General features: G+C 38.4%; 1 protein-coding gene across 2 annotated transcripts; it reads left to right on the plus strand.

Moving 5' to 3' along the window:
- The first annotated feature begins 275 nt into the window (after nt 1-275).
- Nucleotides 276-8,805, plus strand: LOC143624211 (golgin candidate 1-like). 2 transcript variants are annotated; one of them, XM_077094926.1, is made up of 21 exons: nt 276-428; nt 1,031-1,102; nt 1,347-1,396; nt 1,482-2,141; nt 3,599-3,661; nt 3,806-3,883; nt 3,953-4,156; nt 4,361-4,417; nt 4,519-4,593; nt 4,692-4,763; nt 5,470-5,532; nt 5,612-5,710; nt 5,830-5,905; nt 5,996-6,066; nt 6,170-6,217; nt 6,308-6,403; nt 7,194-7,270; nt 7,944-7,989; nt 8,073-8,171; nt 8,448-8,492; nt 8,661-8,805. In XM_077094926.1, exons 1-21 carry the CDS (start codon nt 401-403, stop codon nt 8,730-8,732), a joined length of 2,151 nt encoding a protein of 716 aa, XP_076951041.1. In that variant the 5' UTR covers nt 276-400; the 3' UTR covers nt 8,733-8,805. The 2 variants fall into 2 exon arrangements, with proteins under 2 accessions (XP_076951041.1, XP_076951042.1); XM_077094927.1 differs by having other exon boundaries at nt 3,605-3,661.
- The last annotated feature ends 17,334 nt before the right edge of the window (nt 8,806-26,139 follow it).

Genomic DNA, 26,139 nt, shown 5'->3' on the forward strand with positions numbered 1-26,139 from the left:
AATAATTCGAGCAAAAGAAACCGAACTAAACCGAGCAAGACTTTGCTCGTGCTTGGCTTGGTTTTAAATCGAACAGAGCCGAAAGGCTCACTTCCGAACCAAGCCAAAATCGAACGAATAGTTTTCAAGCAATTTTTAAGCGGGCTACGAGTGGTGTGAACAACCATAGTTCTCGTAACCTAAAAATCAAGCACCTAAAATTTGTATTTGTTTGTATTGTATTTCGGTCGTTGTGACGTCGCTGGTCTACCAGTTCTCATCAAACCCAAATCTAACAAACAATACTCGAGATTCAAAATCCAATTGAGATCGCAACAATTCATCACTTGCGTGTATCAATTGATTCACAATCACTCAATTTGATGACATTACTTCTTCCCCTTTGATCTGATCGATTGCAATGGCTCATTGGCTCAAAGCCGCTGAAGGTATCTGTCATTGATCATTCACTCTATCTTCCTTCTACTTCAGTTATTTATTTATTGATAGCTTCATTTCACACAATCTTAATTACTTTTGTTAATCATCATCATCATGATATTGCTGCTGTTATATGATGTGTATTGTGCGATTGGAATTTTGATTGATTAGTCTCTGTGCTTAGGTTAATTAATAGGCCGTGCTAGGCACTTAACTTATATACATGTCATCTGGATCCTTTAACTTACTGTGTGCTCTAACATACTAACTGAAAGCCCAGACCATATTTACCTTCAATATTGATGGATTTATTTCTAGGGCTTACATTTCTCTTGTTTCTGTTTTTAGCCTCAAAATTTTTTAGGTAGTTTAATCCTGTTTGATAGATACAACCTGTATGCATGGTTTATGCTGCTGATTTTGATATTAGCCTTTTGTTCATCGTTACTACATGCTTTATGATATTAGCCTTTTGGCAGACATATATTAGTTATTATACTATAGTGAGGTAGTATGCTAGGAACATACATGACTACTTGTCACGTTATATGTGATTCTGTATTTCTATGAACTTGAATCTGTATGGAAGACTCACAAAACTTCTGCGCAGATCTGTTTGAAGTTGTAGATCGGAGGGCAAAGCTTGTAGTTGGAGATGAACAACCAGATTCACAGTCACCAGGTTAGAAACTGTATCTCTGTATAATATTTCACATGTAAATAGGAATGTTTGTATGTGCTTGTATGATGTATGCATGACAGTTTCTCTTGGTTGCGTGTAGTGTTTTGTTTACAAATGTATCTATTTCTTATGTTACCACAAAATGTGGAATTGATTTTGAAATGAATTATTGATCTCTGCGACTCTGCATGTTGGTTGTCTGTTTGACTTATTAATTTTTATTTCTCAAATGTGCACAATTAAGCTTCTAATGGACAAGAATCTCAAGCGAAGAGCAAAAGGTTAAAAGCAAAGGTATCCTAGATGTTTCTTGTAGGGTTTATATAAATTCATGCAAGTATTCTGATTCGCAAGTGGTCTAAAACTACACTATCTGCAGACTAAAAAGGAGAAACCTTTAATTGAAACACCTGCAAAGGCTGACACTTCATTAAATAAGACTAGCTCTGGTGTATCATTGCCAAAAGCTTCATCGGTTAAAGATTTACCTGCTGCTTCAACTGATGATCATGGGATTAAAACTAACAATGAGGAGCAGCACAAAGTTAATAAGGATCTCTCCAAATCAGATGTTCCTGTGTATCATGAAGATACATCAACTGGAAATATCAATCAAGAGGCTGCTCCATCTAGCTTCAATGGTAATCATGTTAATGCAGATTCTTCAAATTTTGGTGAGGAGAATGTTTCAGCACCGGTAACTTCTGTAGAGACTGAAGCTGAGAAAAATCATCCCACTGAGTCTGGTCAAGATGTCTCATTGAAAAATAAAGAAAGTGAGACGCTGATCAACAAAGATGGATCTCAATCTTTAAACTCGGAGACGCCTTCAAAAGTTAAATCACCAAAAGTTAGTGATCTCAAAATTGAACATGAGCTAGATGAAAACAAGTATCAAGAACATAAACTTGTAATTTCTCCAAAGAAAGTACAAGATCAACTTAAATCGCCAAAGAAAACACAAGATGAACCCAGTTCCCTAAAGAAGGTACAAGATCAGTCTGGTTCCGCAAAGAAAATACAAGATCAGCTTGATGAGGTAAACCGACATCATACTTTTGGATTCTGTATTGGTGTTTATATAGTAGAGGTGGCAATTTTAACCCATTTAATTATGGGTCAATTCAGGTTATGGTTCATCTCTAATGGATCAAATGTTAAAAGAAATAAACTTCAAACTAAGGTTGCAAAAGTCACTAGGCGGACCCTAGGCGGTTGACTGGGGAGTTGGGTGTACTCGGAGTACTCGGGGGGTACTCAGAGAGTACTCGGACATGGTAAATATAAAGAAATTAATTTTTGGATATTATGTATATGTCAAATATAATAAGTTTACTAATATTTATAACAAAATAGATGAATATCAATATAAATAAAAGGAATACATTTTTAAATAATAAAATATTCAAAAAATTGCTAATCATTATTAAAAAAAATGATATTTGTTCGTTAATGTTATTGAAATACGAATTTTGTTTTATTTTTTTGAGTCAAAATCGTTCCAAGTTCACCGATAAGATGTGGTTCTGACTGAGGCTGACCACATTTGACCGATTCTTAGTAACTAGGCGGATTTACAGAAACTCGCCTCGGCAACATACCTTGTAGCGAGTACTCGGAGAGTACTCGACCTTGTAATCCTACTTTTACAACATGCTCAAAGAGAGTGATCAAATGGGTCTAACAGGTTGAAGGCATCTAAAGTGTAGTTAACGCATAAAACTCCACAACCATTTTCTTCAAACAGTTATTTATTATTGAAGTAATGTAACTTTTGTAATCATATATGTCTCGGTTGTTATATTTTGTAAAATAGTTTTGGACAAAGAGGAAGGCTTGTAAACGTATTGAATAAACATGAGGCATGTCTGTTCATTTAACCTTAACAGAACAAATGATTGAACAATTAAATGAATGGGGTTTTCTTGTTCATGTCCGTTCATTAAGAAAATGAACATCTTCGAGTTAGTTTATGCCCGTTCGTTAACAATATAAACGAACGGTTCACAGGCGCAAACGGACACGCATAAATGAACATAGATGAACAAACATAACTGAGTAGACACCAATCAAAAGTAAACGTGAAAGTTAATAAGTTAGGCCTAAAATATTAATAAAACTAGACTAAATTGTAATGGGTGATATTTTAATTGATAAAACTAGATTTAGTTGTAATGAACCTAAAAAGTTTAAATAAATTTATAAACGAACAAATGTAAACCAACGAACATAAATGAACGAATGAGACATGTGTTCATGTTCATTCATTCAACTAAATAAACAAACAATGTTGCTCATGTTCATCCGCTTATTAAATAAGCGCACCTTTTGTTGAAAGGTTCACGAACAGTTCACTGAACGTTCGTTTCGTTTACAGGCCTACAAAAATGTGTTTCGGGTTAATCCTACCCATACCAAGTATTATCGAATCTGACTTTGAACATGTTCTGATCAGTGTACATAAGTGGTTTTAATGGAATTTTTTTTATTCAATAGGCAAAGGGGCTGCTTGAAAGTTCAAAAACTACTGTTCAGTCAAAAGAGGCCAGGTTGGCACGGGTAAGACTAAAAGCCTATGTCATCTTATGGTGTATTGGTTTATTATTTATCGGATGCTAGTTCTTTACCTATATAATGATAGAGAGTTGGTTCTTTTTGAATGTATGTGTAATGAGGTTGGTATTTAATGTTTGCTTTCTATAGGTTTGTGCTGGGCTTCAATCACGCCTTCAAGAATACAAATCAGAAAATGCACAACTAGAGGAGCTTCTTGTAGCAGAGGTACAGCTTGAGTTCATTTACAGTCCTGTATTATTTAAAAATAATGTGATGTGTTCTACTTTTTAACAGAGAGAGCTTAGTAAATCATATGAGGCACGCATACAACAATTGCAAAAAGAATTGTCTTTATCAAAGGAGGAGGTGAACCGAGTGGAGTCAAGTATGTTGGAGGCCTTGGGTGCAAAGAATGCTGAAATTGAGACACTTGTCAGTTCAATGGACTCACTTAAAAAGCAGGCTGCTTTATCTGAAGGAAATTTGGCATCATTGCAGGTTTTTGCACTCCTATCAAGAATGCAAGTTTTACATCTTACTCTTGCAAGCTACCTTTTACGTGATTGTTGTTGAAGTGTCGAGTCTGTTTTGAATTGATGTATTAGATGATTTGTACCACAAAGTTAAACTGACGATAACTATCTTCTTTGTATAAATGCTCTTTTCAAGCTCATTATATGACAGTTTATTACATTTGATCAGGCAAACATGGAGTCAATAATGAGGAACAGAGAGCTAACTGAAACAAGGATGATGCAAGTAAGAATCTGGTTTAAATTAAATGTATTAATTTGGTTTTGTGTTATAATATTTGTTGTGTGTGGTGTATTTTTGACATTGTTGACTATGCGATTGTGCAGGCTCTAAAGGAGGAACTTGCGTCTGCAGAACGAAGAGCAGAAGAAGAACGTGCTGCACACAATGCTACCAAGATGGTTTGGATCAAGTTCACTTTTGTTTCTTTTATGATCTTCTATTTATATATTTAATGTTTTCATTTAGTTTACATAGTCATAGTTTTTCACAATAATAGGCTGCAATGGAAAGGGAAGTTGAACTAGAACACCGAGCTCTTGATGCATCCACTGCCTTAGCCAAGATTCAGGTATCCTGAAGATGTATTTTTGTTTTTCTTTTCCATACCTGAGTATTTGAGGTGGTTACAACTTACAAGGATAGGTTGAGAAACATATGTGAACTTGTCAGGTGGGATCAATAAAACTTTTCGGCCAAAGTTTTTATTTTGTTAATCCGTAATTCTGTATCTATTGTGCCAAATATAATTAAGAAATATAATAATTTGGGGATTTCGATATATTCGACACCCATCTGACCCGTTCCGTTTATAGCAACCTGCTTTTTAATTGTATCGAGAACAGAAAGAAAAAACATAAGTTCATTTTTTCAATTAATAAAAAAATTTAAAATGCATATATCGGTTGAAATGCAATGTTTGCTCATCTTTTCAGCATTCTAGAAAATATACAACCAAAATTTGTTTAGTTATAGAACCTACACATGTGTAGGTTATATGAATACACATAACCTACACATGTGTAGGTAAGTAAACGCTTAAAAATGGAAAAAGAATACCTGAACAAGTTAGTTTAATGGTTTCTTATGTACATAACATAGATATTTGTATGTAAGAAGTAAAGGTTTTTGGAATATGAACCATTGATAGAAAAAAATGAATGATTTAGGTTTGTTCATTTTGTTCTCAAAATAACTTAGTCTTCTGTAATGAACCTCTCCGTGTATATGCTTATATGTCCACCTTTATAACTGGTTCCATTATTTTTATGTATTAGAGAACTGCTGATGAGAGGACTGCAAAAGCAGTAGAACTTGAGCAGAAGGTGGCACTACTTGAGGTAACCAAAGAAGCTTTAAGTGTATTCCCTTTACTTATTTCTAGTACATTTTTCAAGTTCAAACATCATCTACTGTTAGGTTGAATGCTCTAGTTTAACTCAAGAACTGCAAGATATGGAAGCCCGTGCTCGCCGAGGCCAGAAGAAGTCTCCAGAAGATCCCAATCAAGTGATTCAGGTAGCATGATCATTTTAATAAATTTACTTAAGCTTGTGAATCATTGCATACTTATAGTTATCAGGAACTAACGCATCTTATAAACTCAGTAATTGTAACATCTATCCTTAAATGTGCAGATGCAAGCTTGGCAAGAAGAAGTGGAACGTGCTCGTCAAGGTCAAAGAGATGCTGAGAGAAAACTCTCGTCTATGGAGGAAAGTTTCTTTGTAATTTTACTTATCTTCCGTTTAATATTATCCTGTATATTTCCAAATGAAGAACAAATGGATGATCGGAAATTGCAGGCTGAAGTTCAAAAAATGAGAGTGGAAATGGCTGCAATGAAAAGGGATGCTGAGCATTATTCACGCCAGGTATTATTAGTTTAATATTAATCCATTTCACATATTCAGATATCAGTTTTTGGCTTTTTGCCACGTGGTGGCGACATGTTAAACTGATAGTGTTACTGTACAGGAACATATGGAGCTGGAGAAACGATACCGGGAACTTACAGATTTGCTGGTAACATTGTAGTCTGTTGGTGATGAATATTTTATATTCTGTTAAATTAATATTGAATTATTTTGACAAAAACATAACATGCATTATCAGTATTACAAGCAAACGCAACTGGAGGTAATGACAAGTGAAAAGGCTGCAGCAGAGTTCCAATTAGAAAAGGAGATGAAGCGTATTAGAGAAGCTCAGGTTTATTATTATTTCTTTTTTGTTGCCTATATTTTAATGTTAATGCGCCAATATGGGTGGGTCAGGCAGATTGGGTAACAGATCAAATTGGATTCGGTTTGAAACAAGTTGAAACAAATTGTTTTTAGTGCATCTGGAAACAAACGGGTCAGTGCTGTCCTGTAATAAATGATTTAGAAAGGATTTAGAAGGTTGTATGCGTAGGCCTGTTAATTAGTGGACGTTCATTGAACCGTTCGTCAGGAAGTTCATTATCTTTGTTCATTTAACAAACAAATGAACATGAACACGTCTTGTTTGTTCATTTACGTTCGTGAAGGTTCGTTTAAATATTGGTTCAAATACATTTATTGCTAATATTAATTTAAAATCAATTTATTGAAAAACATTTTGTTATATCTTTGTGTATTTTTGAACTATTGGATGTAATGATCATTTTATCTTAGTCTTTAACCTCAGAATACGTTTACTTTCAGTAGGTGTTTGTTTATGTTCGTGAATAGTTCGCTTATGATATTATAAAACGGACATAACAAACATGTACACGCTCATTTTCTTAACGAACAAACATGTACAAGAAAATCTGTTCGTTTAAGTTTTTGTGCTTGTTCGGTTAAAGTTAAACGAATGAACACAAACAAGCCCCGTCTGTGTTCGTTCAGCTAGTTTACAGGCCTATGCATGCGCTAAAATAGACTTAATCAACGTTCACTCATTTGACCAGCTCCATTTTTAGGGTTTAGGGTCTGGTTTTGTGTATGTGCTCACTTGTTGACTTTGAGTTGACCAGGTAGAAGTAGAAAGAAGCAGAGTCCCTCGACGTGCATCAGCAACTTTTGATGAAGAGACTGACATGAAAGCCCTCGAGTATGTTTCTTATTCCTTTTCTTTTTAAAATCATATTCAACTTATGGTCTATATTTGATTTAAAATATTGTTATTAATGAAATATTAATGCTTACTAACTAGGGATGAGTTTGGTATCATACGTACCGAAAGTACCCGTATCGTAAATCAGTAAACCTGGGTACCGAATACCGTACCTGATTCTATAGTACGGTATGAGTATTTCAGTACGGTACCCACTTTTGTACCACTTTGTTTTTTTTCCATCTCTCCACTGAAATTGGTATTGGCGAGCAACAAATAAGCTGAATCAGTCTGGGTACAGGTACGTGACGGGTACCAAATTGGCTTAATTGGTATGAGTACAGTTACGGTACTGGCATTCAAAAAACTACAATACCAAAACCGTAATACCACAAATCCACAACCAAAACATAATACCAAAAGAAATAATAAAACCAATAAACCATAATACCAAAGTAAGCCATAATATCTAATGGGTACTGAGTACTGAAATACCCACTTGAAGATACGGATTGGAATTTCCAATAAAACTCTACATATTCCAAACGGGTACTAAGTACCGAAATACCCGCATCTGTACCCGTAAGTACCAAATTCCTAAAATCTTTGCGGTACGGGTATTCGGGAAAAAAAAAATTCTCATTCCTGCTACTGACATAATAAATTGCAGGCCTCTTCCATTTCATCACCGCCACTTGGTTGGGGCAAGCATACAGGTAACTTAGCTCCATTTCTATTGTCATTTAATTTCTCTCCTCGTTTTTATTTAATCTATATAATATATATTTATTAATTGCAGATTCAGAAGGCTGCAAAAATTCTAGATTCTGGTGCTGTCAGGGCTATGAGGTTTCTCTGGCGATATCCTTTTGCTCGAATTTTCCTGGTCTTTTACATGGTAACAACATTAACCCTTTTACAAATTTATGACATGTATAACCTTCTATAAACTTGCATTAGGATATGAGAGTTTGGAGTGTAAGGAAAAAAATGAGGGTATAATGGTCCTATTTCTAATTATATTCAATGAAATGGGTAACAATTAAATACGTTGAGTCGATATATTGAAGTGATTTTTTTTCTGACATATTTAATGCGAGTTTTTGGGGGTATATACGAAGTTGCCCTTTTTTGTTTTTTATTATTTATCTCAGCTACCTGTGATGATCTGCAGGTATCTGTGCACCTTTTTATGATGTATCTGCTGCATCGACTTCAGGTATCAGTCAGTCGGTTTATTAGTTATTAAAACCGAAAAATTTTGGGTGATGGCATATTCTTGTTCGTAATTGGCTATGTATTGAATGTGCACTGTGCCCACATGTGTGATATGTTTGACTTTTAAAGTCAATCATAATAATAACATTTTTTTTTCTGCAATGTGCAGGAGCAAGCAGACACAATGTCCTCAAGAGAACTTGCTGAATCTATGGGACTTGGGAATCATACCTTACCCTGATAAGTTTTGCATAATATTAGTTTTTTTTTTAAGTGCAACCCAATATGATATAATACCTGAATTACCTATATTTTCTTATCAAGAGTTGATAGGGTTAATGAATTTGAGTGCAGGATTTGAAAAAAAAATGTTTTTTTTTTCTTTTCATTCACCAAAGGCTTTTGATGCATATATGAAGCCGGATTTTAGTTGTTGATGTGAGTTAAACTATAAATAACTGTAATTTGTGCTAATGTAAAATGAATTGTTCATTCTTTTGTTTCGGGCTGGGCCGGATTGGGAGAACGCTGGTGTTTTTGTCCTTTATCCATATTATTATAATAACGAGTAAATTACACGGACTGGTTTGAGGAAAATTACGAATGTAGTCCCTAATTCTAGATTTTTACAAGTTTGTTGCCTGGTGACATTGTTTGCTTTAATCATCGGTCACTCCGCATAACGAGGGTTGGTTTTGGGGGTTAAGTGATACATGTGAGTTGCAGACCATGGGTAAATCGGTAAACATGAGTTGCACATTAGGAGCGACTCTGTTAAGTGTTTGGAAAGTCCAGGATGCTGTTAATTATAACTTGTAAACTGCTGTCAAGTGATTATCAGTGCTCACTCAGTCCGTTTTGTATTGGCTAACTTAATTCAAAAATTAAATTGAAGGCATTGATTCAATGTGACTGTGTTCGGCTATCATCTAAAAAGATTACAGAGAGAAAAAAAAATAAAGTGCCATTTTCGTCCTCATGGTTTGGCAAATAATGCGAATTTAGTCCAAAAAGTTTATTTTTTGCATATGAACCCTCCACGTTTCTCAGTTCTTGCCAATTACATCCAAATCATTAACTCCGTTAAATTTAATTGTTAAGTCAGGGGTAGACATGTCTTTTCAATATTTCTTTATTATAGTACTTATTTTAGTGAACTGCGGTTTTCGTCCTTTTGGTTTGTCCAAATCTGCAGTTTTAGTCCAATAGTTTCAAGTTTGCAATTTTCGTACTTGTAGTTTCATTTCACTTGCAATCAAACCCGAATTTATTAACCTCGTTAATTTTGATTGTTAATCCATTTGCGTGCCCCTCACTTGACGACCAGTTTTGTCGTTTCTCTCCCTAAATAAACTTCAGTCCTAATTCGCAAGCCCCCTCACGTGAGGGGCTGGGGTGTATTTGGAAAAAAAGGAAAAAAACTGCCATTCACGTGAATGGCACACTGATAGGTTTAACGACCAAACTTAACGATATTAAGGAATCCGGGTTTAATTGCAAGTGAAATGAAACCATAGGGAAGAAAATTGCAAATTTGAAACTACTGGACTAAAACTGCAGATTTGGACAAATAGAGGGACGACAATGACAAGAACTAAGACTACTGGACTAAAACTGCAGATTTGCACTAAAATAAGCATCATAATAAAGAAATGGTGAAAAGACATGTTTACCCCTGACTTAACGATTAAATTTAACGGAGTTAGTAATTTTGATGTAACTGACAAGAACTGGGAAACGTGGAGGGTCTATATGCAAAAAAAATAAACTTTTTGGACTAAATTCGCATTATTTGCCAAACCATAATAACGAAAATGGCACTTTACTCAACAAATTAACTATTCTATAGGTTATTGAAGGCAAATTGAATCCATGAAAGTAACTTTAATTAATTGGGTAAAGTTAAAATACAAAGGATTACAAAAATGAGAGGGTGGGAAGGAATCTAATCCATTAATTTTATATTTGGATGGTGGAGATTAATTCAAGAATAAAAATAGATGAGAAGGGTGTAACAACGTGAAAATTTCGAGTTCAAAGTATCAACTTTTCAAAGTCTAGGGACTAAAATTGTCAAATTCCAAAGTTGAGGGTTAAAAATAAAAAATCTATTTTCCTGACCCATCTCGCTACGCGATGAGTCAGAAGAGACTCCCATCGCGTACCGCGATGGGGTGTCTGACAATGTGTGACACGTGTGCCACGTGGCACATGGTGGCACCATGTGCTGCCACGTGTCACCACGTGGCAACACTGCCGCCATGTGTTGCCACGTGGAGCGATCTCTGCCACGTGTCGACACGTGGCAGGCCTACACCTCTGCGTCATCAGGTCTATATCGCGATACGCGATAAGCCTGCCCAGGGACCTATCGCGTAGCGCGATGGGACCCAATTTGAGGTCTATAAATACCACTCTCTAACCTCTCTTTACAAATACCACTCTCTCTCTAAAAATCCTCGTAAAACGTGCCACGATTTCCTCGATAAGCGTGCCTCGAATCTCTTGTTTGTATACAACGTTTGCTCAAAGTTGTGCCACCCTCCACCCTCATTCATCAAGAAGGCGTTGTTGTAATGGCAAAAAGTCCCGAAAGACGTGCCGACGAGTGTTGAAGTTGGCATATCAAAGTTGATCAAGAAAAGTAAAGCGGCGTCGGAGTGCTGCTTATTTCTCTAGAGTTTCGATACGCCACTAAGGTTAGGCGTAATAATGAATACAATATAATTCAATATTATATTCAAGGCTTAAGCCTTACTCGATGCCTCGATAAAAGAAAAGAAAAGAAAACATAACAATGAAACGAATGAAAGTTTGAGTATTGAATGTTGTGAATTACATATATATGTGTGTAAGTATATATGTATATATATATATTCTTTGTTATGAAAATATTATTTAATGAATAAAGAGTATTCTTAAATAACAAAAGAAAAGATTACGTTTCTTGGAGAAGAAGAAACGTCGGGTTTTCAATATAAACTAAAGGTTTATAATTTACTTTTAAACTGGAAGTTTTTAAGTAAATAAAGAATTGAACTAAAGGTTCAATCGAGGATTGATATATAAGACTAAAGGTCTTAAGCCGGATTGTGTATCCGACAAACAAATGTTTATACTCGTACTATAGGTGCGAGATAAAGAAAGGGAAAGACCCTTGGACGGTGAGTGAAACCGATCCTAAAGAGACAAGGTGAATACGCCCCCAAACTTTTAAACTTGTTTTTAAATGAATCAAACTTGCTATATGAAATTGTTTACAAGGAACTATGTGTTCTTAAAACCTTTATAACTATGGGTATAAACCTAGCCCTCAGGCTGTGGTATACGTATGTCTGGATCCTTACATAGGTGGTACTATGCGATGTATGGGCATGATCGCACCACCCTTGGTCATAGGACGCTCTCCTGCAGAGAGTACGACCTTATGTGTATATTTACGGGTACTTAACTAAGTCGAACGCTGCGGTGTTTGCTGAGGTGACCTAGCGTAGAGGCTCTAGTTTATAATGTGTTGTTTGACTTTGTTATTCCTAAGCCACGTTGGGCCGAGGCAGGCGTAGTCTCGAGGGGTAATAAAGTAAAAGAAGTTATTTTGCGTCAGCGTGTTCACCAGCATTCGTTGCTGACGTATTTTTTTACATTTTGCAGGTGAATAAGTTTAGCGCTTGGAGTGTCGAAGCGCTATTGATATATCCGATGGCTCGGATTTATTTTGTAAACTTATTATGGTGGTTTGTAAATATTAAACAAGTAAATGTTTTGTAACAACTTAAACGGGTGTTTATAATCCCGTCTTTTATATAAGTTACATTTTCGATCCTTAAAGTTTTATAAGCCTTCCGCAAATTAACGCAACTCTGATCTATTTACAAATACGATACCAACTATAGGGTCACGCTCCTAGGCCTTAGACGGGGGTGTGACAGATTGGTATCAGAGCCATCGATCTTAGCGAATTGGGTATCATAAAACAATACCCAAGTTTCGATCCAAGTATAGAAAATAATTGTTTATGTGTTTTAGGGATAAGATATGCTGGTAACCCTTCTTTCCCACTCTACATTCTAAACCACCTATAATATTAGATGTCGTTCAAAGCTCATATCGAAGAATTTGTACGCAAGGCAAAGGAGGCCGGAATAGCCGAACCCTACCCTGAAGACAACATGAGCGACGGATACTATGAAACATACTTCAACCAAGATGTGGAACATGACTTGTCCAAACCCGTGTACTATCCCGGAAGTCGACACTACCCAATAGATGTTCCCGATAGTCCACCAAAGCAAGGAATTGAGCCACCAAGACACTCAAGCTATCATCCATCAGCAATACCGATGTATAATCCCTACGAAATACCGATGTACCATCCAACAGAAATCCCAACTTACCAACCCTCGGAGATACCACAATACTATCCATCCGGGTACCTACCAAACTCTCAACCATCCTCCGAGTGGATGAAATATCTCTCAGAACGACAAGAGTGGCATGCCGGAAGTTCCACCTTCAAAGAAGTTAGTTCCCAACCAGACAATGATGAAGGACTTTCCCGTAGACCCAAGATGAGAGTAATGATGCCTTCTGAGACTTTCCAGATGATCCCAATAAACATTAAGACCACACAACCCATGGAGGAAGATGAACCGGAAGAAGAAGAACCAGAAGAATAAGAGGACCCCGATGAAGAGGAGGATCCTGAAGAAGAGGAGGATCCCGAGGAAGAGACTGAAGAGGAACCGGAAGAAGAGCATCCTGAGAATCCAAATGAGATGCCAAGCCCAATGGATGGATCACTCACTTCCCAAAATCCAAGCTATGGTTCTGTGGATCCATATGTCCAGCATCTTGAAAAATTGAGAAATCAAGTTTCATCAAGCTTCCCACCATTCCAAGGAGAAATTCCATCAATTCAAGAGCAAGCCGACGAGATCCGAGAGCAGAATCAAGCTACCAAGACCTACCTCTACCTTTCATCCGACATGGACTATGTTCCGTATCCAGAGCCGAGGAATCATTACGAGATGGTGACTCTGGGTTACCGTGACCCACCTGCGCAGTATGGATACCCCACTATAATCCCACAATCGTATGAAGAACATCTGGATCGTGCATTGCACGAAACCGACGATTGGAGGAAGAAGGTAGACGAGGAAGAGAAGAAAAAGAAGAAAGTTGGGGAAACACTCATTCGAAAATGCAATAAAATATCGAAGGTTGTGAAGAAGTTTTTGAAGAACTGAAGATGATGGAATATAATGAGAAGCTATGTGTGTAAAATAGTCTTGTATGATATGTGTATGAATAAAAGAACGTCTGAAAACGTTCTTATGTAATGATAGGACCAGCTATATATCGTAGAAACGATATATATATATGTATGTGTATTGTAAAATATATATATCCTTGGGATATATATATCAATGTATAATAAATAAACGTGTGTTTAATAAAGAAATGTTGTTAAAATTTCAGACTTAAATTGAAAAGAAAAAGAAAAATATGTCTGAACAAAGTAACAACAATGATAACGCTCGAAAAGAAAGAGAGATGAGAGATAAGGGGAAAGGTCCTGAGAACGAGCAAGAGGAAGAAATTCTTGAAAAATATATGAACAAAATCCAAAAGATGATTAAAGATGCGGTTAGGGAAGAATCCGCATTTAGATCTCAATCTCGACAATTTAGACATTCCCGAACTGCTAACCCTTCCGTTCATCCATCGAAATCTGTTAAATCTCGTCCTAAACCATTCCGTGATGAAGAAAGCGATCATGGGTCTAATGCCGAAGAAGGCGTTAGACAAAAGTTTAAGAAGTTAAAAATGAGTGGTTGTACGTTCAAAGATTTTAAGTACTATGGACCGAAAGAGTTCCATGGTGACAAGGGAGCCATCACAACTATGAGGTGGCTCGAGGAGATGGAAACTCTTGTTATCACAAGCAAGTGTTCCGAGGAGGAGAAAATTCAGTACTCCGCTCTCATGTTCAAAGGTGAAGCGCACGAGTGGTGGAATGCGCTGTTGATGAGTAAGGGAAGAGACAAGATGTATAGTTTGACATGGGATGTCACACCCCCGTCTAGGGCCTATGAGCGTGACCCAATAGTTGGTATCGTGATTGTAAATAAATCAGAGTTACGTTTAATTGCGGAAGACTTATAAACTTTAAGGATCGAAAATGTAATATTTACATATATCAAAAGTCGAGATTAAAACACCCAACGGTTAACAAAATATTTATGTGTTTATAATTTACAAACCACCATATTTTTAAGTTTACAAAAGAAAATCCGAGCGATCGAATTTATATAAGTAGCACTTCGATACTCCAAGCGCTAAACTTGTTCACCTGCAAGAAAATACGTTAGCAACGAATGCTGGTGAACACGCTGACGCAAAAATTCTTTCTTTTACTTTATTACCACTCGAGATTACGCCTGTCTCGGTCCAACGTGGCTCAGGAATAACAAAGTCAAATAACACATTATAAACTAGTGCCTCTACACTAGGTCACCTCACAAACACCGCAACGTTCGACTTCATTAAGTACCCATAAATATACACATACAGTCGTACTCCATGTAGGAGAGCGTCCTACGACCAAGGGTGGTGCGATCATGCTAATACATCGCATAGTACCACCTATGTAAGGATCCAGACATATGTATACCACAGCCTGAGGGCTAGGTTTATACCCATAGTTATAACGGTTTTAGGAACACATAGTCCCTTGTAAACAATTTCATATAACAAGTTGACTCTTTTGAAAACAAGTTTAAAAGTTTGGGTGCGTATTCACCTTGTCTCTTTAGGATCGGCTTCACTCACCGTCCAAGGGTCTTTCCCTTTCTTTTATCTCGAACCTATAGTTACGAGTATAAATGTTTGTTAGTCGGATACACGATCTGGCTTAAGACCTTTAGTCTTATATCTCAATCCTCGATTGAACCTCTAGTTCAGTTCTTATTTACTTGAAAACCTATTGTTTAAAAGTAAATTTATAAACCTTTAGTTTATATTCAAAACCCGACGTTTCTTCTTCTCCAAGAAACGTAATCATTTTCTTTTATTATTTAAGAATACTCTTTATTCATTAAATAATATATTCATAACAAAGAATATAATCATATATACTTACACATATATATATGTATCACAATATTCCATAATCAAACTTTCATTAGTTTCTTTGTTATGTTTTTCTTTTCTTTTCTTTTATCGAGGTATCGAGTATAACCTCGACTTAAGGCCAAAGCCTTGAATATAATATTCTTTTCCTTTCTTACCGAAGCGAACAACGTCTTTCCAAGGCGAGACTTTCAATAACACTTTATCACCGACATTGAACTCTAACGGCTTACGACGACATCGGCGTAACTCTTTTGGCGATCACGTGCCGTCTTAAGTCGTTCACGGATTTGAATAACTTTGTCGGTAGTTTCTTGGACTATCTCGGGTCCAGATAACTGATTGTCTCCGGTTTCAGGCCAACACACGGGCGCTCTACACTTTCGGCCATATAACGCCTCGAATGGTGCGGTTTGAATACTTGCGTGATAGCTATTGTTATATGAAAATTCCATTAGGGGTAAGTGGTCGTCCCAACTTCCACCTAAGTCGATCACACAAGCGCGAAGCATATTTTCCAACGTTTGAATAGTCCTTTCGCTTTGCCCATCAGTTTGTGGATGATAGGCGGTGCTAAGGTTTAACTTCGTACCAAGAGCTTGTTGGAAGCTTTTCCAAAAGTGAGACGTAAAACGACTGTCTCGATCAGAAATTATAGACAACGGTACTCCATGTTAAGCAACTATGTTGTTCACATAAATACGTGCTAGTCTATCCATAGAGTATGGCTCATTGATGGGTATAAAGTGTGCGGATTTCGTCAATCGATCCACAATCACCCAAATAGGATTATGTTGTCGAGTCGTCTTCGGGAGTTTGGTAATGAAGTCCATAGTAATTAACTCCCACTTCCAAACGGGAAGTTCGGGTTGCTGAAGCAATCCCGAAGGCTTTTGGTGTTCTGCCTTAACTTTTAAACAAGTTAAACATTTCGCAACATGCGAAGCGACATCCCTTTTCATTCCATTCCACCAATAATTCGCCTTTAGATTGTGGTACATCTTATCACTTCCGGGATGCATCATGTACTTAGACTTGTGAGCTTCGCTCAAAATTTTCTCACGCAAACCTCCAACGATTGGTACCCAAATCCGGTTTCCCATTCTAAGGATACCATTATTAGCTTTGACTAACGAGTCAATGGTGCCATTACGTTTTTCGTCGGAGATTTGGTTTTCATTGATTGCTTGAGTTTGCGCGGATTTGATTTGTTCGAAAAGATCAATTTGAAGTTCTAGCCGCAATGCTCGAACTCTTTTGGGTTTCTCATGTTCTTTGCGACTTAAGGCATCAGCCACAACGTTGGCCCTACCTTCATGATAAAAAATCTCGCAATCATAGTCGTTGAGCGTTTCCATCCATCGCCGTTGGCGCATGTTGAGCTCCTTTTGATCAAAGATGTGATTCAAGCTCTTATGATCAGTGTACACGGTAAATCTAACTCCATAGAGATAGTGCCTCCATATCTTAAGTGCAAAGATTATGGCGCCTAACTCTAGATCGTGAGTTGTGTAATTCTTTTCGTGTACTTTCAATTGACGAGAGGCGTAAGCTATAACTTTCTTTCTTTGCATTAGTACGCATCCCAATCCCGAGTGAGTTGCGTCATTAAATACCACAAAATCCTCAGTACCTTCTGGCAAAGCCAAGAAAGGTGCTTGGGTGAGCTTTTGTTTGAGTATATCGAACGCCTCTTGTTGCTTCGTTCCCTATTCATATTTGATATTTTTACGAGTTAAGGAAGTTAAGGGAACTGAGATTCGAGAAAAGTTCTCGATGAACCTACGGTAATAACCGGCCAAACCTAAGAAACTTCGGATCTCGGTTGGCGATTTCGGGACTTCCCACTTAGAGATAGCTTCAATCTTAGCGGGGTCCACTTGAATACCGTTAACGTTAATGACGTGACCAAGAAATTGCACTTCGTGTAACCAGAACTCGCATTTCGAGAACTTGGCGTACAACTTTTCGGTTCTAAGAATTTCAAGCAATGTTCGAAGATGGATTTCATGATCGGCCTTTGACTTAGAATAAATGTGTATGTCGTCGATGAACACGATAACAAATTTATCCAAGTACGGCTTGCGAATTCGGTTCATCAGGTCCATTAATGCGGCCAGAGCATTAGTAAGTCCAAACGGCATAGCCGTGAACTCATAATGTCCATACCTTGATCGAAAAGCAGTCTTTGGAATGTCTTCGGATTGAACTTTGAGTTGGTGATAGCCGGAACGAAGATCGATTTTAGAAAAATAGCTAGCACCTTGAAGTTGGTCAAAAAGATCATCAATTCGAGGAGGTGGATATCGGTTCTTGATTGTGACTTTGTTCAACGCACGATAATCGACACACATTCTCATAGAACCATCCTTCTTTTTGACGAATAGAATTGGCGCTCCCCAAGGCGACGAACTCGGTCGGATGAAACCTTTCTCAAGAAGCTCATCAAGTTGTTTCTTCAACTCCTTCATTTCAGTTGGCGCTAAGCGATACGGAGTTTTGGCGATCGGAGCAGTACCAGGAATAAGATCGATCCTAAACTCTACTTCACGATCGGGAGGGATTCCAGGAAGTTTATCAGGAAAGACGTCAGAAAAATCAGAAACGATAGGAACGTCTTGGATTTGTTTTGGCTTAGACTCTTCAGTGACGTAGGCCATGAATGCGAGGCATCCTTGATTTAAACATTTGTTAGCCCTAATCATGGAAATTATGCTAACTTGGCCAGCGTCTTTGTCCCCTTCAATTCGAATTGTTCGCTTATCAGGGACTTGAAGTTCTATGGTTTTGCTATTGCAGATGATATGAGCTTGGTTATCGGATAACCAATCCATACCAAGTACTATATCAAAACCAGCCAAACTCATGGGTAACAAACAAATAGGTAAGATATAACCGGCTAAAAGAATTTTTCCGTTTTCAAAGACTTCGGAGATCTTAACGATTTCGCCACTAGCAGTCTCGACGCTTAGAGTTTTATCTAATTTAGTTAATGGTTCGTTTAATAGACTACAGAAATTATAATCTATAAAACTTAAATTCGCACCTGAATCAAATAAAACTCTAGCATAGGTGTCGTTGACTAGAAACGTACCGGTTATGGTTTCCGGCACTTCAGTGACCCTTTTTGTGTCGAGTACAAAGACTCGAGCGTTTCCCTTTTTGTTCTGGCCACCTCCACCTTCACCACCAGCAGCAGGCTTGTTCTTTGGGCACTCAAAACTCAGATGGCCCATCTCCTGGCAATTAAAGCAAGTCATCTTCTTCTTCCAACAATTAGCAGCATTATGTCCCGTACGATTACAGGACTCACAGACTTTAGGAGACGGGGCGAAATTGCATCGACCCTTATGGTATCTCCTACAAGTTTTGCACAGCGTAGAGTTGTTTCGGTTTACGCCCTTGCCTCTAAAGTTGGAACTTCCACCAGTCCTTCCTTGAGCAGTCGTTGGAGTCACCTTCTTGTCCTCTTCCTTGTTGCGGACCATGTCGCCCATCAAGTAACCAACCAACTCCATCGTAGAGTCAGCGGTTTAAGGCAAGTGTGACCTTACAATGTCACGGATTTCCCGCGGCAGTCCCAAATGTATCTTGTGACCTTGCTGGACTCAGGGTTAACCAGCTGGGGAACTAGGCGACAGTATTCAAGAAATTTGGTATTGTATTCTCGAAGATTTGTTCCTATGACCTTATGGTTAAGGAACTTGGTTTGAATCTAATCAGTCTCATGCATAGGACAAAACTTTGCCATTACCATGGCCTTAAACTCATCTCACGTCAGGCCGTACATCACTTCTCTTCCCTTGCTCATCAACAGAGCATTCCACCATTCGTGTGCTTCACCCTTAAACATGAGAGCGGAGTATTGAAATTTCTCCTCCTCGGAACACTTGATTGTGATAACAAGAGTTTCCATTTCCTCGAGCCACCTCACGGTTGTGATGGCTCCCTTGTCACCATGGAATTCCTTCGGTCCGTGGTACTTAAAATCTTTGAATGTACAACCACTAATCTTGAGTTTCTTGAACTCACGTCTAATTCCGCCATCGGCGTTAGACTCATGAACACTCTCTTCAACTCGAGATGGGTTTGGATGAGATTTTTCGGATTTTCGAGAGGGATGAACAGAAGGATCAACAGTTCGGGAATGTCTAGATTGTCTAGATTGAGATCTAAATGCGGATTCTTCCCTAACCGTATTTTTAATCATCATTTGGATTCTATTCATGTATTTTTTGGGAATTTCTTCCTCTTGCTCGTTATCAGGGCCTTTCCCCTTATTTCTCATTTCTTTTTCTTTTCGAGCATTATTGTTGTTACTTTGTTCAGACATATTTTCTTTCTTTTTCTTTATTACTTTGAGTCTGAAATTTTAACAACATTTCTTATCAAACACACATTTTATTTATTATACATAAATATATCATAAAGATATATATTTTTCAATACACATACTTATATATATTGTTCTTCACAATATATATAACTGGTCCTATCATTACATTAGAACGCTTCATACGTTCTTTTATTCGTACTTATATTACACATAACAGACAGGACTATTTTACACATAGTCTTCACATGGCCACCATCTTCAGTTTTTCAAGAACTTCTTCACAACCTTCGATATTTTGTTGCATTTACGAAGGATTGTTTCTCCGACTTTCTTCTTTTTCTTCTCCTCTTCGTCTAACTTCTTCCTCCAGTCATCGGTCTCGTGCAATGCGCGATCCAGGTATTCTTCATATGACTATGGGATTATGTTGGGGTATCCATACTATGGAGGTGGGTCACGGTAACCCAACGTCACCATCTCGTAATGGTTCCTCGGCTCTGGATACGGAACATAATCCATGGTGGATGAAAGATAGAAGTAGGTCTTGGCAGCTTGATTATGTTCACGGATCTCATCAGCTTGTTCTTGGATTGACGGAATCTCACCTTGAAATGGTGGGAAGCTTGATCAAGTTTGATTCCTCAATTTTTCAAGATGCTGGATGTATGGATCCACAGAACCATAGCTTGCGTTTTGGGAAGTGAGTGATCCTTCCATTGGGCTTGTCATTTCGTTGGGATTTTCATGATGCTCCGGTTCTTCCTCATATTCTTCCTCGGGTTCCTCTTCTTTTTCAGGATCCTCTTCTTCGGATTCCTCCTCCTCTTCTGATTCCTCTTCTTCCGGTTCATCTTCCTCCATGGTTTGTGTGGTTTCATCGTTTATTGAGATTCTCTGGAAAATCTCAGTAGGCATTATTACCCTCATCTTGGGTCTACGAGACGGTCCTTCATTATTGGTTGGTTGGGAGTTGACTTCATTGAAAGTGGAGCTTCCGGCATGCCACTCTTGTTGCTTAGAAAGATATTTCATCCACTCAGAAGATGGTTGAGAGTTCAGTAGGTATCCGGCTGGATAACTTTGTGGTATCTCCGTGGGTTGGTAAGTGGGGATTTTTGTTAGATGGTACGTCGGTACTTTGGAAGGTTGATATATCGGTAATGTCGGTGGTTGATAGCTTGAGTGTCTTGGTGGTTCAATTCCTTGGTTTGGTGGACTATCGGGAACATCTATTGGGTAGTGTCGACTTCCGGGGTAGTACACTGGTTTGGACAGGTCGTGTTCCACATCTTGGTTGAAGTATGCTTCATAGTATCCGTCGCTCATGTTGTCTTCACGGTAGGGTTCGGCAATTCCGGCCTCCTTTGCCTTGCGTACAAATTCTTCGATATGAGCTTTGAACGACATCTAATATTAGGGGTGGTTTAGAATGTAGAGTGGGAAAGAAAGGTTACCAGCCTATCTTATCCCTAAACACATAAACAATTATTTCCTAAACTTGGATCGAAGTTTGGGTATTGTTTTACGATACCCAATTCGCTAAGATCGATGGGCACTCGAAGCAACAAGAGGCGTTCAATCTACTCAAACAAAAGCTTACCCAAGCACCTATCTTGGCTTTGCCAGAAGGTACTGAGGATTTTGTGGTATTTAGTGACGCATCTCACTCGGGATTGGGATGCGTACTAATGCAAAGAAAGAAAGTTATAGCTTACGCCTCTCGTCAATTGAAAGTACACGTAAAGAATTACACAACTCACGATCTAGAGTTTGGCGCCATAATCTTTGCACTTAAGATATGGAGGCACTATCTCTATGGAGTTAGATTTACCGTGTACACTGATCATAAGAGCTTGAAACACATCTTTGATCAAAAGGAGCTCAACATGCGCCAACGACGATGGATGGAAACGCTCAACGACTATGATTGCGAGATTGTTTATCATGAAGGTAAGGACAACGTTGTGGGTGATGCCTTAAGTCGCAAAGAACATGAGAAACCCAAAAGAGTTCGAGCATTGCGGCTAGAACTTCAAATTGATCTTTTCGAACAAATCAAATCCGCGCAAACTCAAGCAATCAATGAAAACCAAATCTCCGACGAAAAACGTAATGGCACCATTGACTCGTTAGTCAAAGGCAATGATGGTATCCTTAGAATGGGAAACCGGATTTGGGTACCAATCGTTGGAGGTTTGCATGAGAAAATTTTGAGCGAAGCTCACAAGTCTAAGTACATGATTCATCCCGGAAGTGATAAGATGTACCACAATCTAAAGGCAAATTATTGGTGGAATGGAATGAAAAGGGATGTCGCTTCACATGTTGCAAAATATTTAACTTGTTTAAAAGTTAAGTCTGAACACCAAAAGCCTTCGGGAATGCTTTAGCAACCCGAACTTCCCGTTTGGAAGTGGGAGTTAATTACTATGGACTTCATTACTAAACTCCTAAAGACGACTCGACAACATAATGCTATTTGGGTGATTGTGGATCGATTGACGAAATCCGCACACTTTATACCCATCAATGAGTCGTACTCTATGGATAGACTATCACGTATTTATGTGAACAACATAGTTTCTTTACATGGAGTACCATTGTCTATAATTTCTGATCGAGACAGTCGTTTTATGTCTCACTTTTGGAAAAGCTTCCAACAAGCTCTTGGTACGAAGTTAAACCTTAGCACCGCCTATCATCCACAAACTGATGGGCAAAGCGAAAGGACTATTCAAACGTTGGAAGATATGCTCCGAACTTGTGTGATCGACTTAGGTGGAACTTGGGACGACCACTTACCCCTAATGGAATTTTCATATAACAATAGCTATCACGCAAGTATTCAAACCGCACCATTCGAGGCGTTATATGGCCGAAAGTGTAGAACGCCCGTGTGTTGGTCTGAAACAGGAGACAATCAGTTATCTGGACCCGAGATAGTCCAAGAAACTACCGACAAAGTTATTCAAATCCGTGAACGACTTAAGACGGCACGTGATCGCCAAAAGAGTTACGCCGATGTCCGTCGTAAGCCGTTAGAGTTCAATGTCGGTGAGAAAGTGTTATTGAAAGTCTCGCCTTGGAAAGGCGTTGTTCGCTTCGGTAAGAAAGGAAAATTGAGTCCTCGATTCGTTGGACCTTTCGAGGTACTTGAACGAATCGACACTGTTGCATACCATTTGCGGCTGCCCGATGAAATGCAAGGAATACATGATGTGTTCCATGTTTCGAATCTGCGTAAGTGTTTGACCGACGAATTTTTGGCTATACCATTGAAAGACGTAGAAATAAACGAAAATTTAAAATTTGTAGAACGTCCAATTAAAATTGAAGATTCAAAAACAAAGAAATTGAAAAGAAAAACTTTGAAAATTGTGAAAGTTAAATGTGACTCGCGTAGAGGGCCCGAATATACTTGGGAAATCGAATCAGAAATGAAAAGGAAATACCCACACTTGTTCGAGTAAAGCAATCTCGAGGACGAGATTTGTTTCAAGGTGGGGAGGATGTAACACCGTGAAAATTTCGAAATCAAAGTATCAACTTTCCAAAGTTTAGGGACTAAGATTGCCAAATTCCAAAGTTGAGGGTCTAAATTGTAAAATCTAATTTTCCTGACCCCTCGCGGTACGCGACAGGTCAGAAGAGACTCCCATCGTGGTACGCGATGGGGAGTCTGACACAGTGTGACACGTGTGCCACGTGGCACACGGTGGCACTATGTGCTGCCACGTGTCACCACGTGGCAACACTGCCGCCACGTGTTGCCACGTGGAGCGGTGACTGCCACGTGTCGACACGTGGCAGGCCTACACCTCTGCGTCATCAAACCTACGTCGCGGTACGCGACGGGATGCTTTGGAGCCGGGCGCGGTACGCGATGGGACCCAAGATTTGGTCTATAAATAGCGGCCAACGGCAGCTCATTTCTGCACACCAACATTGCTCTCACATCTCACTACACTCTCACTAGAATACCTAGAAAAAACGTGCCACGATTTTCTCGATAAGCGTGCCTTGAATCTTTAGTTGTGTACCGACGTTTCCTTTAGAAGTGGTACCACCTTCCACCCACATACCAAGAAGGTGTTGTTGAAATGGCAATGAATCTCGATAAGTTTGTCAACGGGTATTGAAGTTTGGTGTACTCATTTGACGATCGAGAAGTAAAGCGGCGTCGGAGTGCTGCTCAAGTCCCTAGGATTTCGGTACGCCATTAAGGTTAGGTGTAATATCGAATTCAATATAATTGAATATATTATTTAATGAATAAAGTGTATTCTTAAATAATAAAAGAAAATGATTACGTTTCTTGGAGAAGAAGAAACATCGGGTTTTGAATATAAACTAAAGGTTTATAAATTTACTTTTAAACAAGAGGTTTTCAATTAAATAAGAATTGAACTAGAGGTTCAATCGAGGATTGAGATATATGACTAAAGGTCATAAGCCGGATCGTGTATCCGACTAACAAACATTTATACTCGTAACTATAGGTTCGAGATAAAAGAAAGGGAAAGACCCTTGGACGGTGAGTGAAGCCGATCCTAAAGAGACAAGGTGAATACGCCCCCAAACTTTTAAACTTGTTTTCAAAAGAGTCAACTTGTTATATGAAATTGTTTACAAGGGACTATGTGTTCCTAAAACCGCTATAACTATTGGTATAAACCTAGCCCTCAGGCTGTGGTATACATATGCCTGGATCCTTACATAGGTGGTACTATGCGATGTTTGGGCAAGATCGCACCACCCTTGGTCGTAGGACGCTCTCCTGCAGGGAGTACGACTGTATGTGTATATTTACGGGTACTTAATGAAGTCGAACGCTGCGGTGTTTGTGAGGTGACCTAGTGTAGAGGCTCTAGTTTATAATATGTTATTTGACTTTGTTATTCCTAAGCCACGTTGGGCTGAGACAGGCGTAGTCTCGAGGGGTAATAAAGTAAAAGAAAGAATTTTTGCGTCAGCGTGTTCACCAGCATTCGTTGCTGACGTATTTTCTTACATTTTCAGGTGAACAAGTTTAGCGCTTGGAGTATCGAAGTGCTACTTATATAAATCCAATGGCTCGGATTTTCTTTTGTAAAATTAAAAATATGGTGGTTTGTAAATTATAAACACATAAATATTTTGTTAACCGTTGGGTGTTTTAATCCCGACTTTTGATATATGTAAATATTACATTTTCGATCCTTAAAGTTTATTAGTTTTACGCAATTAAACGTAACTCTGATTTATTTACAATCACGATACCAACTATTGGGTCACGCTCCTAGGCCCTAGACGGGGGTGTGACAGGTATACTCGAACAAATCAAAATTTGCAAGGAGCAAATTCCGCAGTTGTGGCAACTCTAGGCTTTCTTATAATTTGGATATGCTATTTTGGGGTAAATCTATTAGGAATCGGGTTACATAGTTATGGTTCATTTACGTTAACCTCTAGGTAAATTAAAGAAAAGTTATTACGAATACAAATAGAATGCAATGCGGTGTATATAAAAAATCTTGTCTCAACCGGCGAGAACCATGTGAATCAAGTAGTATAGTGATTCACGCGGTTCTCACAAAGACCAAGTATATTGGGTCAAAATTGAAATTCATATTTTGTTTTGACTTTATTTAAAATAAGAATTTAAAATAAGAGAATAAAAATACGTCTTTTTTTTCATTAGCCAACCAACTCGTAACAAGGAGTTTTTTTATTTAATAAAACTATCTAGCAAAATATAATATTCAATTATATTGAATTCGATATTTCGCTTACCTTAATGGCGTACCGAAATCCTAGGGACTTGAGCAGCACTCCGACGAGGCTTTACTTCTCGATCGTCAAATGAGTACACCAAACTTCAATACTCGTTGACACGCTTATCGAGATTCATTGCCATTTCAACAACACCTTCTTGGTATGTGGATGGAGGGTGGTACCACTTCTAAAGGAAACGTTGGTACACAACGAAAGATTCGAGGCACGCTTATCGAGGAAATCATGGCACATTTTTTCTAGGTATTCTAGTGAGAGAGTAGTGAGATGTGAGAGCAATGTTGGTGTGTAGAAATGAGCTGCCCTTGGCCGCTATTTATAGACCAAATCTTGGGTCCCATCGCGTACCGCGCCCGGCTCCAAAGCACCCCGTCGCGTACCGCGACGTAGGTTTGATGACGCAGAGGTG

The sequence above is a fragment of the Bidens hawaiensis genome, unplaced genomic scaffold (genome assembly GCF_021521415.1).
Source record: "Bidens hawaiensis isolate Kalapana, Puna unplaced genomic scaffold, B.hawaiensis_p1.1 tig00003698_1, whole genome shotgun sequence".
In the NCBI taxonomy this organism is placed as follows: Eukaryota; Viridiplantae; Streptophyta; class Magnoliopsida; order Asterales; family Asteraceae; genus Bidens; species Bidens hawaiensis.